The sequence below is a fragment of the Tamandua tetradactyla genome, chromosome 6 (assembly GCF_023851605.1).
Source record: "Tamandua tetradactyla isolate mTamTet1 chromosome 6, mTamTet1.pri, whole genome shotgun sequence".
NCBI classification, from domain to species: domain Eukaryota; kingdom Metazoa; phylum Chordata; class Mammalia; order Pilosa; family Myrmecophagidae; genus Tamandua; species Tamandua tetradactyla.
Genome location: NC_135332.1, coordinates 174,376,027 through 174,394,685, shown reverse-complemented (window position 1 = coordinate 174,394,685; position 18,659 = coordinate 174,376,027). Strand labels below are relative to the sequence as shown.

Sequence of the window (18,659 nt, the reverse complement as noted above, 5' to 3'; positions counted from 1 at the left end):
TGCTCTGATATATCCCAGAGTAATTTGAGCAGAGAATAAAAAAGTATTTGCAAAGTCCGTTTGGGTGACTGGTAAGAAAGGAAGAAATATTAAACTTCCCCATCTGAGGAATTCCTGATATTCTTGCAAGCAGTAGCAACAACCAGGTCAATAGGGTGAGCCCTCAATCTTGGGGTTTGCCTTTATGATATGAAACACATTCTGGCAAAGAAGCTAAGCCTACTTATGATTATGCCTAAGAGTCACCCCCAGAGAACCTCTCTTGTTGCTCAGATGTGACCTCACTTTCTAAGCCAGCTTGGCAGATAAACTTATTGCCCTCTGTTTGGCACATGACTCCCGGGGGTGTAAGTCTCCCTGGCAACATGAGACAGGGCTCCCGGGCTGAGCTGGGACCCAGCATCATGGGATTGAGAAAGCCTTCTTGACTGGAAGAGGGAGAGAGAAATGAGACAAAATAAAGCTTCAGTGACTGAGAGAGTTCATACAGAGTCTAGAGGTCATTCCAGAGGTTATTCTTAATGTACTATATAGATATCCCTTTTTAGTTTATGGTATATTAGAGTGGCTAGAGGGAAGTAGCTGAAACTGTTGAGCTGTGTTCCAGTAGCCTTGATTCTTGAAGACGATTATGTAACGATATAGCTTTTACAGTGTGACCATGTGATTGTGAAAACTTTGTCTGATGCTTCTTTTATCCTGGATATGGACAGATGAGTTAAAAAAAAAAAAGGATAAAAATAAATAATGGGAATAATGGGTAAAAAATTGTGTAGATTGAAATACGTGGCTAATGAGGGCGGGGTAAGGGATTTGGCATGTATGAATTTTTTCTTTTTTCTTCTTTTTCTGGAGTGATACAAATGTTATAAAAATGATCGTGGTGATGAATAACCAACTATATGATTATATTGTGAGCCATGGACTGTATATATATATGTGGGAAGATTTCAAAATAAAAAAAAATTTTTTCTAATGATCTTTTCCTATAAAGTATTCCTGAAAATCAAGGAAACCTGAGAACTGTGCTAAGGAAATGATTCCAAGTATAGAGAACACTATCTACATGCAGAAAGTTGTTAACCACAGTATTATTTGTAATAGGAAAATTGGATGTGGATTAAATGCCCAACAATAAATGCATCTTTAAGTAAATTGCTATATACTGGCTTAATGCTTGTCAAAAACTGTGCTTAAAAATAATGCCGAAAAAAAATTATGCAGCAGATTCCTGGTGCCTGCCCATGCAAAAAAGAAAAAGAAAACAGAAATTATCCAGCAATAGAGGTACCCGGGTGGTTCAGTTATAGACTGCTCTCACCTTCCATGTGGGAAACCCGGGTTCACTTCCTAGCCCATGCACCTCACCCCCCACCCCCAATAAATTATGCAGCAACATGGGGAGATTTACAGAATTTAATGTGGAGCAAAATGACAAATATAAACTTATATATACAATTATTCTATATAGAATATGCATGTGTTAACTTGGCCAGGTGAGCATACCTAGTCTTGTTGCTGCGGACATAAGCCAATGGTACGTGAACCTCATCTGTCGCTAATTACATCTGCAGTCGGCTAGGAGGCCTGTCTGCTGCAATGAGTGACGCTTGACTTAATTGGCTGGTGCTTAAATGAGAGATCGCAATGTAGCAAAGCTAAGCAGCTCGGCATTCCTTATCTCAGCACTTGCAGCTCAGCCCAGGCCTTTGGAGATGCAGAAAGAAGTCACCCCGGGGAAAGTTGTTGGAACCCAGGAGCCTGGAGAAAAGACCAGCAGAGACCATCCTGTGCCTTCCACGTAAGAAAGAACCTCAGTGGAAAGTTAGCTGCCTTTCCTCTGAAGAACCAACAAAATAAACCCCCTTTTATTAAAAGTCGATCTATCTCTGGTATGTTGCATTCTGGCAGCTAGCAAACTAGAACAATGCATAAGAAAAATATTAAAAAATACCAAAATTGTAGCGGTGATAGTTTTATTGTAGTAGGAGTGTAGCTATTTTGTTTTTTTTTAAATGTTATGTCTGAAATGAATATTAAGAAAAGTCAGAAAATATGTACTTGAAACAATAGTTAGTAATCACATATGTTTAAATTGTACTGCATGAATTCCCCACTCATCTTCATAGAATTTTCCCCTAATTATTTACTGAAATTCGTAGTTTCATTCTCTTATCCACAGATGTATTTAATGAGAGCCTGCTCTGTGTCAACTTCTGTTGTAGGTGCTGGGCTATAACACTGAGGCAGGCCGGCAAAAATCCCTGCCCAGGAGGAATTTACCTTCTGGTGGGAGGCGGATAGTAAACAATATAATAACTAAATGACATGGCACAAGCTGTGTGGGGTGGGGCTGGGGATATAACATGAGGAGAACTATTAGTGGGAGGACATGAATTGCGACTTTAAATGGGTACTCAGAGTGAGTCTCATTGAACAGGTAACATTTGAACAAAATCTTGAAAGAGGTGAGGGAATGAGTCTTGTACTTATTGGGGGAGGGAGCGTTCTAAGCAAAGGGACCAGCCAGGGAAAAGGCCCTGCTGACTTTTTTCACAAATTTTAGCTGAAAGTGTCTTGGATTACAAGCAGTCATTGTTAACTAAAATCCAATTCTAAGTCCAGAGCCAAATCTATATATAGTCACACCTAAAGACGCAACTCTCTCTTATTCTGGACCGAGGTAGAATCCTCATAAATTCTAATCATCATGAAAAGGTGTGACTCTAGGAACTTCTTTCCAGTCTAGGTTCCAATTCTTTTAAGGACCTCTCATTATATTATAACCTGGAAATGGTCTGTTTGTGACTGTTTTTTTGGTCTTTAAATACCTTGTTGTACCTATAATTACTGTTTTCCCTAGAATGAAGCTGAAATTGCTTCAAAATGAAAGAGCCATAGTGCTTTGTGGGTGGGTGTGCTACTCCGAACTTTTAGAACTACAACAGAAATTAGAGGTTCACAAGGTAATTGCTGTGATTACAGTTTTCTTTTTGGCCCCAGACAGGAGCTCTTGAAACACAATATTCTACTAATTTTTTAAATGTACAGTTTGCAAGGCAACAAGGAAATTACTGAGAGTATGCACTATTTCTCTCTCATTTTCTATGAAAATTAAACATCTTGTTGGGTCTTTTGCAATTGCTGAGGGAAAAGCAAAAAAAAAACCGTACGGTTTTGTATTGGGACATTATTTTAAGGGAAAAAAATACCTAACCATAACAGTCCTACATAGCAACATCTATGTACTTCTCCAACTTTTATGTTTGTAGATAATTCACAGTTATAGTACATATGTAATTTTATATTCTAAATTATCGTATTTTATAATATTTGCACATATCACATAATAGAAACACAATAAATGGTAGTCTTTTATCCCTTATAATTATTGTATACATTAATTTTTAGTGACCACATAAGAGAGTGACCTGATCAGATTTATGTTTTGGAAAAGCCAGTTTGGCATTGGTGTGGAGAGTGAAATCAGGGAACAGCTAAGAGGCTATTAAAGGATCTGGCTTGGGGATGATCAGAACCCAAAGTAAGGCTTAGCGTTGAAAAGAGCTTAAGAAGTGTTTCAAAAGTAGAACTGGCTGGATTGTGGCCTGTTGAGTACAGGGGGTTAAACAAGAGGAATGTCCTTTACCTCCAACTGAGCATTTTCACTTCATCCACTAAGGTACTGGCTGGATATGGAGGGCGAAGGAATACATTTGGAGGAAGCCTTGAGTTTGGGGAGTGATCCACAGAGAAGGAAGTAGAATGAGCCCCAACAGAAATACTTAAGAAAAGTTATGTCCTTGAAATACCAACTTACTAACTGTTCACTTTCCCGTCTTGCTTCTCTCCCTTCCATTCCTCCCAGAACACCCAGAGTCATTTTTTGACGTTCAAGACTTATCATTTCCTGCTTGGACGGTGGCAAGGAGACCCAAGAAAAAGTAGGCAGGAGCTGGATTTAAGGAGTTTAGATTTGACCCCCGTATTAGTTTTCTATGACTGCCAAAACAAATTAGCATAGGCTGGTGGTTTAAGACAACAAAAACTTATTCTCTCAACAGTTCTGGAGGCAGAAGTCCAAAATTAAGGTGTCAACAGGGCCGTGCTTCCTCTACAGCTGTGGGCAAGAATCTTCCCTTGTCTCTTCCAGCCTCTGGTGGCTCCAGCATTCATTGGCTTATGGCCGCATCACTGCGCTGTCTGCCTCCCCATTCGCCTGGCTGCCTTTCTTCTGTGACTGTGTCTCTTCTATTTTTCCTAAAAGGATGCCGGTCATTTTAAACAAGAGCCCAGCCTAATTATGTCTCATCATAACTTGATTATATCTGCAAAGAACCTAAAGAAATAAAAAATAAAAAAGACTTATTTCCTTCTTCTGTAATTCCATTGACTGTTCTTTCACTAACCATTACCTTCATAATAAAATCCAAACTCTTTGCCACGGCCTTTTCCTCCCTTTATGAGCTGGCTGTGTCTTGTCTCTTTATCCTCTGTATGGCCACTTGTTTGAACAGTATTGTTCTCCCTGATTTTTTTTTAACCCCAAGCAGATCTCTCCTCAGAAATGTTAATTAGTATGTACATGTTTGTTTTGTTTCCCCCAACTTGAAGAAGAGAACTGTCTTATCTTCACCAGTGTCCCCACTTTTAGTGTAGATCTTGGCATGTGGGAGGAGTTGGTGGTGATGGGTGTATGAGCCTGATCTGTGGGTGTTCCTGTCTGTCCCCCTCACCTTCCTCAGAGCAGACTAAGCGCTGAGTAACTGCTCTGTGGGCCAGGGCTGGTTGAGAAATGCCACATGGGGAGTTGCCCCTTATAAATAAGCTCCCCTCTTCTTTGCTGAAAGCCCACCAATTCTTTTCAAGGATTTTTCTGGCAGTCATTCTCACTAGTGTTTTTCACTAAACCACTGGTATTTAAAAGCTTACACAAACTTGTTTATGTCCATCTATTGTGTTAGTTTTTAATGTTAAACCTGTCTTCTCTTTGCATTGGTACATGCCTGCAGTCAGTTTTAGTGAAAATGATGCCCAGCGTCAAGACCATAGTTCTCCATTAGTAAAAGCCCCTAAGGCCGCAGTTCCAAGGGTGTGCCAGAGCTAAATGGAAAGCCTCTCTGGTTTCAGTTAGCATCCACTATGTCAAGCAAAATATTTGGCAGATGGAAATGTCATGAAATTGTTAATGTGCTGCTCATATCTGACCTGCATTAGATGGCGTGATCCCAGAACGCTGTAGGTTGACTTTTTCCTACTTTGTTTTTCTGGCTTTTATTTTTTTTATTTTTTTATTCTTATTATTTTTTATTTCTCTTTAAAGAGCTACTTTGGTTTCTCAAGCAAAGAGAGCCTCCTGGAGTAGAAGGAAAACATTTTTGAAGTTGCTTGTCTAGTGATCTGAATGCTGAATCATTGGCTGGGTTTTTTGTTTTTTTTTTTCCTAAAGATCCACTGTTCACCCTGGGCGCTGAACCCCACTGTGTTCCGTTGGAAGGTTGGAGACCAGCGCAGTTTTTATGAATAAAGACTTTAGGGTCAGGATGACCTAGTTTTAGTTTTGCCTCGAACCTGCATGATTTAGGCCCTACCATTTCCTTATCTAGAAAATATGAGTAATAGAATCCTCTTTATAGGTTACTGTGTGGATTAATTAAGGTAATATGTATAAAACACATTATTTTATTTTTTTCATTTTATTATCAATACGAGGGAGAAGGAGTTAAGAATCTGAGGACAGTTTGAGAAGGAAAGGAAGAGAAGAATGAAACACATATCTGTGTCAAGTATTGTGCAAGGAAACAGTTATTGAGTAATAGTACCATTATATCAGAAAGGATGGCTAACTGGTCCAGGGCCATCCAGCCAAGAAAGAGTAGCTGAGCAGGAATGATATTAAGTCTTCCTAATCTTAAAGCCTGTGTTCTTAGCCCTGACATTATATTTCTTCTCAAGATGGTGCCTGCTCCTCTCTGAGGCCCAGTCTCTTCCAGGTCCAGAGGCAAAAGGCTAGACCCAGTAAGAAGTGGTACTTGAATGCTTGGATACTGTCCATCATTTAGAACTGTGGGTACCCCTGGCAGTGATTTAATGCCAAGTAATATTGGACCTGCAAGGGCTCTAGCAATTAGGTACAGAGAATGAGCTTCCCAAAGAAGAGCAAGACTTGGTTCAGCCATTAGAGATGGATTAGGTTATCTTTAAAGAATGTACTGAATGGCTGCATTTCTTTTAGGATCTTGAAGAAGTATTTTGCTTTTTGTATGAATGTGGCCAAATTCAGACATCAGTAAAAGAGGCACAGTAGTTTGGGGAAAAGAGCCTTGGGCATGACATCCAGATCATCGGCAGTTATTTTCCACTCCGGACCTGCTTTCCCATCTGTAGAACGGGGATGGGGTGGGGCAGCAAGGGCCTGCGGCAAGCCTCTTCAACTGAAGTAGCTTCCCTTTTGCCTTGACGTCTGTGTTCTTCTGTTGGGCTTCTCTGTAAGGCTTTCTTGGAGAAAAGGGTTCTACCTCTTCCACACTAGATGACTTGTCCATTTAGGCTTAGAATTCTGGGTTACAGGAGCTGGTATAAGAGTGTACAGAGTAGTTTTAAATTTGTTTTGCAACCTCAGAGTAGTTAAAGAGGGGATTCTAAGCTTTCACAAAATAAGATAAAATATAATTTATCCCGCTCTTAAAAGTCAGTAGATGAGACTGACTTTTAAGAGCGGGATGTGGTTTGGGAATCATTGTAACTAAGGTGAATTGTGAGGAATTAGAGTTAGTATTTCTGTTAGAGTCACTGAAGCAAAAAAAAAAAAATGCTGCTATATTTACCTTAGTTAAAAATGGTACCTCCTTCAAATAATTGGAATAAACAGTAAGTTTTTAAAATGAATAGTCCATTGGAAACAAATAGCAATATATGTGATTGCCAGTCTTGTTCAATATACCTTTAATTCTAGATTTTTATTTATTTATTTATTTATTTATTGCATGGGCAGGCACTGGGAATCGAACCTGGGTCTCCGGCATGGCAGGTGAGAACTCTGCCTGCTGAGCCACTGTGGCCCTCCCTAATTCTAGATATTTTAATATAGAGATACATTTAATATTTACTGAGTTCCCTACTCTGGACCTAGCATAGTCCCTACCCCCAAGTGTGTGCAATCCTAATGGGTAATACGTGAGCACATACAAAAGCTGACTTTTTGGGTTAAAGTTTTATGAGTACTCTGTCTTTGATCTAGAACTTGATGGGTTTGATGTTATTTTCTGGCGTAGAACACATCCTTAGAATCCTTCAAGAGGTGTTGGTGAAGGTGATACATTGACTTTTTGCTACAAATATAAATCTAAATTCTGAAGTAACTTGTTAAGGGGGGCCCAAATGCTTAGTTTAGCATTTACAGATCTTTGCTATCATTGGGTAAAATTCTATAAACTAATCATTCAGCTATACTTATAGCAGAGGGCATTAAGTGTTTCTGACCAAAATCTATATGAGTGCAGGAGAATATGAATCTAAAGGAAACTTTTCATAGTCTGAAATAGCACAGATAAACATAAACAGCTTAAGCTTTATTTGTGGCTGACGTATCAACTTTCCATTTTTTGGTTGCATTATGCAAATTATATTTTATTTTAGGTTAATTATTTCCTTTTGGGTAGCAGCCTCATTCAGCTCATATTAATCTTGAAAGTAACAAATGATAACATCTTTACCTCTTCCTTTCATGTAAACTGCTGTTGCCACTTCCCTCTTCCTCTTTTTGCTGGTATTCTCTTCTGCTTCTGAACCCAACCTTCCTGTGTAGCTGTCACACAGAATGAGTCTCAGTACTCCATACTTCTACCTCCTCATTTAACAAGTGATGTGCTTCCAGCTTTTCTACGTGGACTTGTCTTTCATTTGTGCTTCCTACCCTCCATTCCTTCCTTCCTTGTTTCAGAAAGAGTATAAGGCAGATGGCTATGAGCATAAAGCCTCCACGATTTTAAGGAGTTAAGATCAGAGAAGGCCTAGAGCAGTCCCTGGCATACAGCAGGCACGCTCTTGGAGTTGTTTCCCTTTTTTCTTACTTCCTTTTTCCTTCTTTGTGTTATCCCCTAAACTCCATGGAATTTATTTTGGTATTCCAGAGGCATGCCATACAGGCAGGCTACATTTTATTCAGTCCTGTATCTTTATTGCCTAACCCACAGACAATGCTTGAGTGAATGAGGAAAAATTATAATGAAAGGTATGTTCAGACTAGTTGGGTTTTAATTTAATTTGTGGCCTTTGCTTTCACACTCTTAACTGAAAGGATAGATCTGCCTTGGACAGGATTTGTTGTCCCTACATGGTCACTGTGCTCTTGTACAGTTCCAGGGGAATGGGCATTCTTGTTTTAGACTCAGGTAGTCAGGCAGTACTGGGACTGTCTCTTCACTGGCAATGGAAAGTAAGAGAGAGTGCACATCTGCATGATGTAGTCAGGCCACAGCTTTTCCTGAAACCACCTGTAGGTCCTCAAATGTCATACATAGAAATGAGAGAAGCAGTCTAAAAAAATCATTCTTTCATCATCTGTTTATTGCTTGTTCATTGTCAAATGTTACTGAGTAATAAAATAAGCCTGATGTTGTGCCAGAGGTTGGGACATTTTTAATTCTAGATCAGATGGTTACAAACGTATGCTCTGTATACCCTTGATGATTCAGCCCCCCAGGTAACTCATTGACTAGCAAGAGTCTTTAACAGATATTTACTGAGCACCTACTATTTATGTGTCTCTATTGTTTTAGAAGCAGATGGCAAAGCACTGAAGACAGATACTACCTCTTTGGAGAGATTGCAGTCTAGTGGAGTAGACAGATTGTAACCGTAGGAACACAAGAAGGAGATATTTTCAGAGAGTGTTACTTGCTATCAGGGAAGTTGAAATAGTAATAAATGGAGAGTGACTAGAAGCGGGGTGGTCAGAAAGACCTTTCAAAGAGGTGACATTTGAGCTGAATGCTGAAAAGAGAAGGAGCAGGCCAAATCCCTTTGGATCTGGGAGAAGAGAGTTTTGAGAAAGGCTCTGAGATGGTAACAAGCTTGATGGAGTCAGAAAGACTGCGGGTGTAGCTGGGGTATAACGAGTAGTGGAGAGCCTGAAACTGGTGAGGTCAGATGGCAGCAGGGTCTTGGAGGGTCTTGTAGGCAGTAATAAGGACAGGGGATTTTATTTTGTAACAATGCTTAAAATATCAAAGTTAATTCATCTTTTCTGGGGTTTTTTGTTTGTTTTGTTATCTGTACATTCAATTCAGCAGATTCTTACTGAATATCTTCTGTTGGAAGAAAAACGCAAATGTGGCTGTTATCCTTACAGAGCTTTCGTTGTTTGAGGTGGGGGCAAGTCACAGGTGCCTAAACACCTAGAATATGAGATAAATGTAGAATGATATGAGAAGTGCAGATAAAGCCGCAGGCTAGCAAGAATTAATATCTTAAAAATAGCTTCCTTCATTAGTCTTACCAGAAGCAGTACAGGCTTCCCGTTTATTCTAGCAAAGGGCTTTGCTGTTGTTTTGCTGTGGCAAATAGGCATTAGGGGACGTGGAGCTGGTTCATTCGAGGTAAATGCATTACTAGGGTTTTTAAACTGAGGGCAGGGCCTGGTAGAGAGTGGTGTTCAATATGTGCCTGGCATAGTTATTGGATGAATATGTGAGTGAATGACATAAAAACTCAAGCTTGATCATCCTCAGAACAGATCTTCAGTTGCCTCGTTTGCCTTCCCCCTGCCTTTTTAGGGGATAATAGAACATTTTTTTAATTGTCATTATTTTTTCTAGCACCCCTTTTCTACCCACCCCTTTTTCCATTATCAACTTGGATTAATTTCTATGCTGATGTCTTCACATTATAATTAGCATATGACACCTTACAATGGATAAGTAATTTACTGATTTGGTTGTAAAGCCTAGTGAGAACTTATATCACTGTTTCATCCTCAGAGACATTATGTGACTGTTAATTAGGCTTCCAACTCCTCCTTTAGCCTGAACAAGCGTTCCCCAATCTTCCCTCCCAAAGTAGTCTTGATAGCGCACAAATGAATCAGGGTCTGAACGGATTTTAGGCCAAAAGCAGTCTTCCTTTCCTTTCACTGTTAAAGGAAAACAGAGCATTTGCTTTGTGGTCATTATGGGACAAGCACCGCTATTCAAATGCATCTTTGAAATACCTCTCTGAAGTGTAATTATAAAGTAATAAAACAGAAACACTCCCTTTTTTGTTCCCAAGTGAATAAAAAAAATTTTTTTTTAAGAAATCACTTTGGTAGTCGGAATACTTGTTTATTCATAGGTGTCTTGCTGTCACTTCTCCAAGTGTTTTGGAAATTTCTCCCTGGAACTCTCTTCAGTGGTGAAGCTAATGATAGATAGCGGTTTCTGAGCACTGCTTTGTGCAAGGCTTTATGCTGTCTGCTTCTCAGTACATCAATATAATTAATGACCAGAGCATCCTTGGAAGGTAGACAGGTACTATGCCTATCTACCGTAGAAAATCTCCAAAAAATCACATGCTGATGTTTTATTTTATCCACTATTTCTTACTCTATTTTTAGAAGTTGCCAAAATAACTATTTTAAGGTGCAGAGCTGACTTAGAAGGGATAAAAGTTCTATTTGTCCTGTTAAACAGTTATTCTCAGCACTCTGGTCAAATCTCTTTCACATGTGTGAATGTATTACATGTATTATCTCCCTTTTCTCTAAAGTACAAATCTTAGATCTTTGAAATAACTCAAAATTTATCTCTTTGTTGAAAACTATCTCCTAAACCAGTGTTTCCTTTGGTGTGGGATACATATGACTGATGGTATGTGAGATGATTTGAGGTACTAAACATGAGCATTTTATATAATTAGAGTTACATATCAATTTTTAGGGTGTCTTTAATGGTGATTGTGGTTTTCCATTTGTGGTGGTAATATGTACCTCTTTACAGTATATTTATTTAAGTAAAATAAAGTATGAGTATATTTAAAGAAAAACATCAGTTAAACAGGTGGGATGTGGCTGCAACAGAAATTGTGAAGATGGGATGTAAGTGGAGTGTTGGGTATGGTGGAAATAGTGTTGGCATGAGCCTGTAAACCTTGGTGCTCTTCTTAGCATCCCTGTAGAAAAGCACCTTGGGGGTTGTTGGACATTAGTGTGAAATGTGACCTTAGCACTTTCTGGCTCTGTGACCCAGGACATATAAATTAATCTTTCCCTTCCTCACGCTTTCCCTCCTTCTTTCTTTCTGCCTCCCTTGTGACAAATATGTATTAAAGGCCTACCACATTTTCTTATTTGAAAAGTGGAGATGATAGTTCATAAGTTTTTATAAAGATACAATGCAAAGTGAAATAAGACATTTAAAGTATATACATCTTATATACTTGGTATGTCTGTATACCAAGTGTTATGCCTGGCATGTAATAAATTCTTGTTTTCTTTAGGGTTCTTGATTACAAGTGACAGGATCCTACTTCCACTTGCTTGGGACAAAGGAATTTATTGCCTTGTGTATGCAGGAAGGTTAGCAGTGACATATGCCTCAGGGAATAGCTGGGGAACAGCTGGAAGCAAGGACTAAGGCACCACCAGGACCCTCTCCACCCCTTGTCTGTGTTAGCCTCATTATGTCTGGCCACCCTCTTCCACACAGCCAGAAAGAACACCTCTGGCTTTCCCCAGGCTTCCACCTTCCACTTTGATCACCAGAAGGGGACTGGGAGATGTGATCCTAGCCCAAGCCCAGAAATCCTAGGAAGGGCTCAGACACCAAACATTGGTGTCCAGTGGATAGGAGCTGAAGGGAAACCACAGCTCCCAGTTGGTGAAACACATGTTAAGAGTGGCAGGAAAGACCATTTTTTAAAAGAAAGGAAACAGTAACATGCTGCCTTTGTATTTACCCCTTCAAGCCTGCTGGCTGCCTGGATGATCTTCAGGAAAGTAGTTTACCTCACTGGGCTTCAGTTTTCTCAGCTGAAGGGTTAGATGATACTGAAAGTATATTTACTTTCCTTAACTTTTACATGTACCAGTTTATTGTTATTACTGTTCTTGCTCATGTCCTCCAAATCTTAGCACGTCATCCTGGTTCCCAGCCTCTGGACCACAGAATTTTGAGGAAGCAGAGGGGGCCTTGAAGTTATGTTAAGATGTTACATCACTGTGCCTGGTATATATATTGAATACACCCTATGTCTAGCACAGCTTTGTTTGTCCTTTTTATTGTTTCTTAGTGTGTAGCACACACAAAGAAAAGAGTACTTAGGATACTAATGTACAGTTTGATGTGTTTTTCCCAAACTGAACCTAGTTGTGTTTCCAGCATATGGTCTAAGTATCAGCAGTGGTAGCCTTCTTGCAGCCGCACCCCCCCACCCCCAATCATGGTAGCATTTTCCACACAGTACTTTCCTTAGTAAGCAGGTTTTTATAATACAACTGTATGTCATAATTTTTTTAAAACACTAAATTTTAATCAAATTTTAAAGTGCTGTGAAAAGTTCATTTATAACACCTTGAATGTGTTCTTTCTCACTTAAATAAATGCTAACATGGGTCTTGTTACCTGGGTATTGTGTCCTTCCTACCTTTCTCCCTTACCAGGTTATAAATTCACTGAGAGAAGGAACTAAGTCTTAGGATTTCTAGTTGTCTGGAATTTTCTTTGCAGTGCATAGCTTAGCATGATAATTGACTAACTGCAACTTTATCTACTTCACCCAAAACTGAGGGTTTTCTGCTTTGCAGAAAGATTCCGTATTTATCCTGAAGATATAAATCACCTAATTCCTCGGCACTTCCCATCTCAGAATGTTTCATTTATATAGACATATGTCAATTTGCTGTTGCTGTGTTACTCTCCAAAACAAATGCAGCTGCAAATGGTTTTTCTTTTTTCTTGTTTTTTTAATTTGCCACATTTTCCAACATCTTTTTTTTTCCTCTGTTTTTTTTTTCCCTTTTAGGCTCTAGACCAAGATAGAACAGCCCTACAGAAAGTTAAGAAGTCTGTAAAAGCAATATACAATTCTGGTCAAGGTAAGTACTTACCAAAGCAAATAACATGAATTATAAATAATAATATCCACAGTTTTTTGTTATTTGTAAGATGTTTAGTTTATAGAAAACTTGATACAAACGGGGGAAAGTAAGTGGGTCAAAGAAATTGAGTTGTCTTCTCTTTCTGACTCTACTGTTAGCCCAAGCATGTTAGTGTTATTCAAAATAAAAAGAAGAAAAACCATTAGTTGCCGTAGATTTTATTATCTATTTAAAAACGTTTACCAAAGTTATAAGTAATTGTGACACAAGTGACATATGAGATACTTAGAATCTCTTTGTATATTTGACGAGCCTGTGATTCATTAGCATGAATTAAACACATGAGGATCTTTTCTTTCTTGACCGTACACAGTCAAGATTAATTTGAAAATTAATATTGGAGATGGGTAGGGGGTGAGAGAGAGAGGTTAAATTCAGACCTCAACAGACATGCCAGCTAGAATCTTTTCCTTTGGCTGAGATGATACCAGGTAACCTGTGTGACTAAATGTTTTAGCTTTGGTCTAGAGGCTTTGTCAACATAGAGACAAAACTATGTTTTCAGTGGATAAGAAGAAACATCAAATTAAGGTAAGCAGTGGGTAATCACCAGAAATTGTAGGTTTCAGAGCCCTAGAGAAAGGAGAGTTTGGATAACATAAAATGACTTTCGAGATCTGTGACTCAAATCTTTTGTTATCCTTATTATTGTACCAGCTCACTTAGGCAACAGTCCCTTCCCTAAGAAATTAGTAGTCTATAGCATAACAATAAACTGGAGAGTAGAGACATCAGCAGGTAAGGGAAAAAGCACAGGCTTTGAAATTGGGTAGGTGTGGGTTTGAATCCTTGGTCTGCTACTTGCTAGCAAGATGATTTCGAGCTGGTTACTTAATATTTTTGAACTGTGTGTGTGTGTGTGTGTGTGTGTGTGTGTGTGGGCAGGCAGTGGAAATTGAACCTGTGTCTCTGGCATGGCAGGCGAGAATTCTGCCACCATTGCACTGCCCAAGATTTAATGACCTAATATATATCAAAGGATTGCCACACTGTGGACTTCAATAAATAGTAGTTCCACTTAATTTTACTATCTTAAAATTATAGAACTGAAAGGAACATTGAACCAAGGCAATACTCATTGCTGGAGATCACTAGTCTGAGCTGGAAGCCTACTAATCTCTTGTCTTCTTTATAACCCCTAGACTTTAAGATACTTTATAATCTTAATTAACACATTTTAATAAAGTGTCTTGATATCTTTCCTTAATTTCTTTATATCCAATAAAACATTAACTTCTAAATAAGTAATAGTTAATTTTATAATGACCAGATTTTGTAGTGCCCAGGTATTTTCAGTCTTGGTCTAAATTTTATACTTTATTTATAATTTCTGTCCTCGGCTTCATTTTAATTGTGTTCTTTTTTAAAATAGAAATTTCATAATTAAATAGGAAAGTTTACTCAGACACCTATGTAAGTCTTAATCATTACTGATCTTGAGGGTTTTGTCCAAGTACCACCTGGTGGCATTGTACCTGAATTATAGGCTTACTTTTTCCTTGTAGTATTGTGGGGGAAAAATTAGCTTTCCTCAATGCTTCACCCAGGTGAGCTTTCCTTCTGTGCTTCATGAAACTAGCCTCTAGTAACAGGTGACTATTTAAATGTAAATTGATTAAAATCAAGTAAAATTTAAAGGCAAGTTTCAGCCGCAATAGCCGCAGTTCAAGTGAGATATATTGGACAGTGCAGCTTCAGGATATTTCCATCATCACCAGAAGTTCTTTGGAAAGTGCTGTTGTAGGAGAACATGTATTGATTATATTGTATTTGCTGACAGGTCTCTCTTAAAGTCGACCAGGGATTCAGAACTTTAGGTATTCATTAGAATCACTTGAAGAGCTGTTTTGAAAAAGGAGAAAATAAACGAACAGGTATTCCTTAGGCCCCTGCTCCCTAAAATTATTCCAGGGTGGGATCAAGGTATTGGAATTAAAAAAAAATTATCCCCCAGGTTGATTCTAATGTGCAGCTAGAATTGTGAACTGCTGTATTGGACTATGAACTCCTTGATAAGGGCTGGTGTTGCATCTTTCACCTTTCTATTTCGTACTTCTGGCAACATGGTTTATTAATTTGTTCAGTAAACATATATTGAGTACCATCTACATGTTGCACATTTTGGGATTGGGTATATTGGACAAAACAGAGTTTTTGCCTTCATGAATTTTATGGTACAATGGAAAAGAAAGAAATGTATATCAGATAGTCAAACCAGAGAGTTTAGAATTAGAAACTAGTAAGTACTATAAAAGAGAGCTTATAGGATACAAAGAGGGAGATAACAAAAGGAATCTGATGTAGTTTGAGGAGAGTGGTAAGGGAAATACCTCTCAGAACTATTCCTTGGATACTTATTGCTGTCCTAAGCTAAACCAAAAAAGCCTTTGAGGAACGTATTACCATTATCACCATTTTTTAGGTGATGAAGCTGAGGTTTAGAAAACCAGAGTAACTTGTGCAAGGTGCGACATCTAACAAGTGATGGAAGAAAGGCCTAGTGTTCTTCAGCTTTGCTATTTACTGCTACCATGTACTTTGTTTTCCTACCTGACACACAGTATGGGCTCAGCAAGTATTGAATAAACAGCTACATCTTGGCTGGATTCCTTTTAAATATTAATGAATCATGAATATTTATGGATCATTCAAATGTAACCTTCCAGCAATAAAATCCATGGGATGATTTTATTATTATAGTATAGGAGCCACCACCATAGGAGTTTTTGTGCCCATGGCTTGGACATATAGGCATAAATTCAGATTCCTGAGAGCTTTTCACAGACTGCTGGGGTCTGATAGGATTTCTACAGTCATGGAAGAGTATAGAACATCCGGTTTTTGGTCAGCTTGTGTGGGTAACACTGTGACATTTAATTCTTAAAAAAATAGCTAAATGAATAAAACAGTGGTACTGCATATCTTTCCATGATACATGCTTAGTGGAATCCAAGCTGCTCTCATCCAAGAGTTTTTGGCCTCATCCAGAGAAGCCACAAGAAGTTGAACCCTGGTGTCTTTTCCCAGTATGTTTTCATAATTTTCTTGTTTCTCACAGTACTTAAGTGACACGAAACCCTGATGTTCTTTCAAGATTAAGAAACATATCTATATTTATGGTTTTTGATTACCAACCAACCATCACCGTATCCCTCAAAGTGATTTGAAAGATGGTTGAAAATGTTGAAGGGTCTCACTCTTATATTCTTCATCAGTATTTATTAGTAAACAATGTAATGTGGGGAATTTTATTGGAAAAACAAATTGTCTCCATGGAAACGTTTAAGTTTGAAAATTGCTTTGGGCATTTATCTCTTGTCCCTGCTGTGTATAAAAGCACACACAAAAAAATTCTATGAACTGCTTGGCATGAAGGGAAAATATTCCAATCCATTCAGTTTTCCTATGTTATTGTTAATGTTATTGAACTCTGAAATATATTGTCCTTTAGGCAGTTTGCATTAGTGATACCCTCCCCCTCCCTTTCTCTCACTAATAATATGTTTAGAATAGCTAACAGTTTATGTAGCACTGTGGAGGTTTTGAAATATGCTACATTTCTTTGACACATTTCTTTCCAAAGGTGGAGCCCAATTTTCTTCCCCCTGAATGTAGGCCAGACTTAGTGCCTTGCTTCTGATGAATAGAATGTTGTAGAAATGATATGGTGTAGTTTCCAAGGCCAGATCATAAAAGAGAATAGCTTCCACCTGGGTCTCTTCACTCTCTCTCTAATCAGTTGCTTTGGAGGAAGCCAGCCATCATTTCATGATGACACTCCATAGGCCTATAGAGAGAGGCCTCCCACCAAAACCACCACTAACTTGTCACCCGTTAATGAGCCACTTGGAAGTGAACCTCCAGATGACTGCCATCCTGGCTGGCACTGAGATCTCAGTCTTGTGCGAGACCCTGGGTGGAAACAGTGGGAGTGGCATTCAGAGGACTTCCTCCTTTGCAAGCACGAGCAGCTGCATGCACATCATAGCAGTATATGATTCAGTGTATCACTTTAGCAAGAAGGGCTGACTTATCAACACTATTAACGAGCGAAGCAATACAGACTATACTTTTATCAAATGGAAGAATCATGTGATTCATTACAAGCATGGGTGTGCAGAATTTGTTGAATAGCAAGCACATGAGTTCAGTTGAAACACATCCACATACTGTGTATACTTTTCTCCAGGGGTAAAGACCCAGGGTATTCCTGGCATCAGGTCTTTTTCTGTGTATACTTAAAGCATATTTTTTTTTGCTGAAATAAAAATGTATATTTTGGTATCAATGGTGTCTTCCTTAAAATTTATGTGAAGATATATTTGGAATAAATTCTAGCTTATTAGTAACACATATGCTCCCTACAAATCTGTTAAATTATTAGTCTGAAAATTTGGCCTCCCAAATCCTTTAATTGAGGTGGATAAAAAAAAAAAAAAACGAATATAATTTGGTTACAAGCATATGATATGAAAATCTTATTTCCACAATATAGCTACACTGTCATAAGCAGTGTCATAGGTTCTTCATTGCAGGAAAGAAAGCCCTTGATTTTTCATTTCTTTCCTTATTTCCCCCCTTCTTTTACAGTTAGAATTATCTGGGGAGTAGTTCATAAATGTGTTTGTGTTTTTTTAAGTAAAATTCTTTAGTGTTCTCCCCAGATTTTCATTTTGTTAAATTAATTTATCTATTTTAAGAAATAGCACATGGTGCATGATGAAATCCAAAATTTTTAAAGTAGTGTACTGAATTCATCAGGGGATAGAAAGTGAATATTTTTGTATACAAGTACCTTCAGATCATTTTAGCTAATTTTTTAGTTAAACATTTTCTCAAATTTGGAGGCATAATGTGAAGTCAGTTGAAACTAGATTTGATAATTTGGTCCCTTATCATGGTGTCAACTAATGCTGATTAACAGGGATAGATAGAATATAATAAAAAGAAATGAAGAGTAAAATGCAAGGAGGTGTACAAAGAGAAATTGGTCTGTGGTTAGGAAATTTTGTCTGTTTAGCTATTTACAAATTTGTAGATGATAACCTCATCTTTAAAAGTTGTTTTGAATTAATGTAAGCTGGTTAGTAAAAAAAAATAATAATTCTAAGTCCTCGGAAGTAGATGGCAAAGTCTAAACAAATTACTTTGGGTGGTCAAGGCATTTTGCATTCTTGTGGGTCCATCATCACTAGTTAAGAGATGAAAACAGTTTGAAATGTAAGTTCCTTCAGAATGGTCAAGAAAAGGGTTTTTGTCCAAAAGAGAATATTCATCTAGGAAAGCATGATTCCTCAAATTATAGAGGGGTAAAACTATTGAGGGAGGAATTTAAACGATTACCTTTAGAAAATCAGTGTCTTTCTTTCCAGAATGTTATAACTCCAAGCTCTTTAGGAAGTTTCAATTTTTTAATTCAAGTTATTGGCCCAAATATTCTGCTATTTGAAATCAGAAGTTATTTATAGGGTGCATTGTGTAATTCCTCTCCATTTTGTTGACCATGGAATAAGTACACTCATTT

The 18,659-nt window shown here is 38.1% G+C and overlaps 1 protein-coding gene across 4 annotated transcripts in view; it reads left to right on the top strand.

Annotated features, from left to right (window-relative positions):
* The window catches only part of ASAP1 (ArfGAP with SH3 domain, ankyrin repeat and PH domain 1), a 401,437-nt gene that overhangs the window by 194,143 nt on the left and 188,635 nt on the right, over positions 1-18,659 (top strand). For all 4 annotated transcript variants that reach the window (XM_077167668.1, XM_077167667.1, XM_077167671.1 and 1 more), the window contains one exon: positions 13,000-13,072. In XM_077167668.1, coding sequence (XP_077023783.1) covers positions 13,000-13,072 — 73 coding nt within the window. The remainder of the gene's footprint in view (positions 1-12,999; positions 13,073-18,659) is intronic.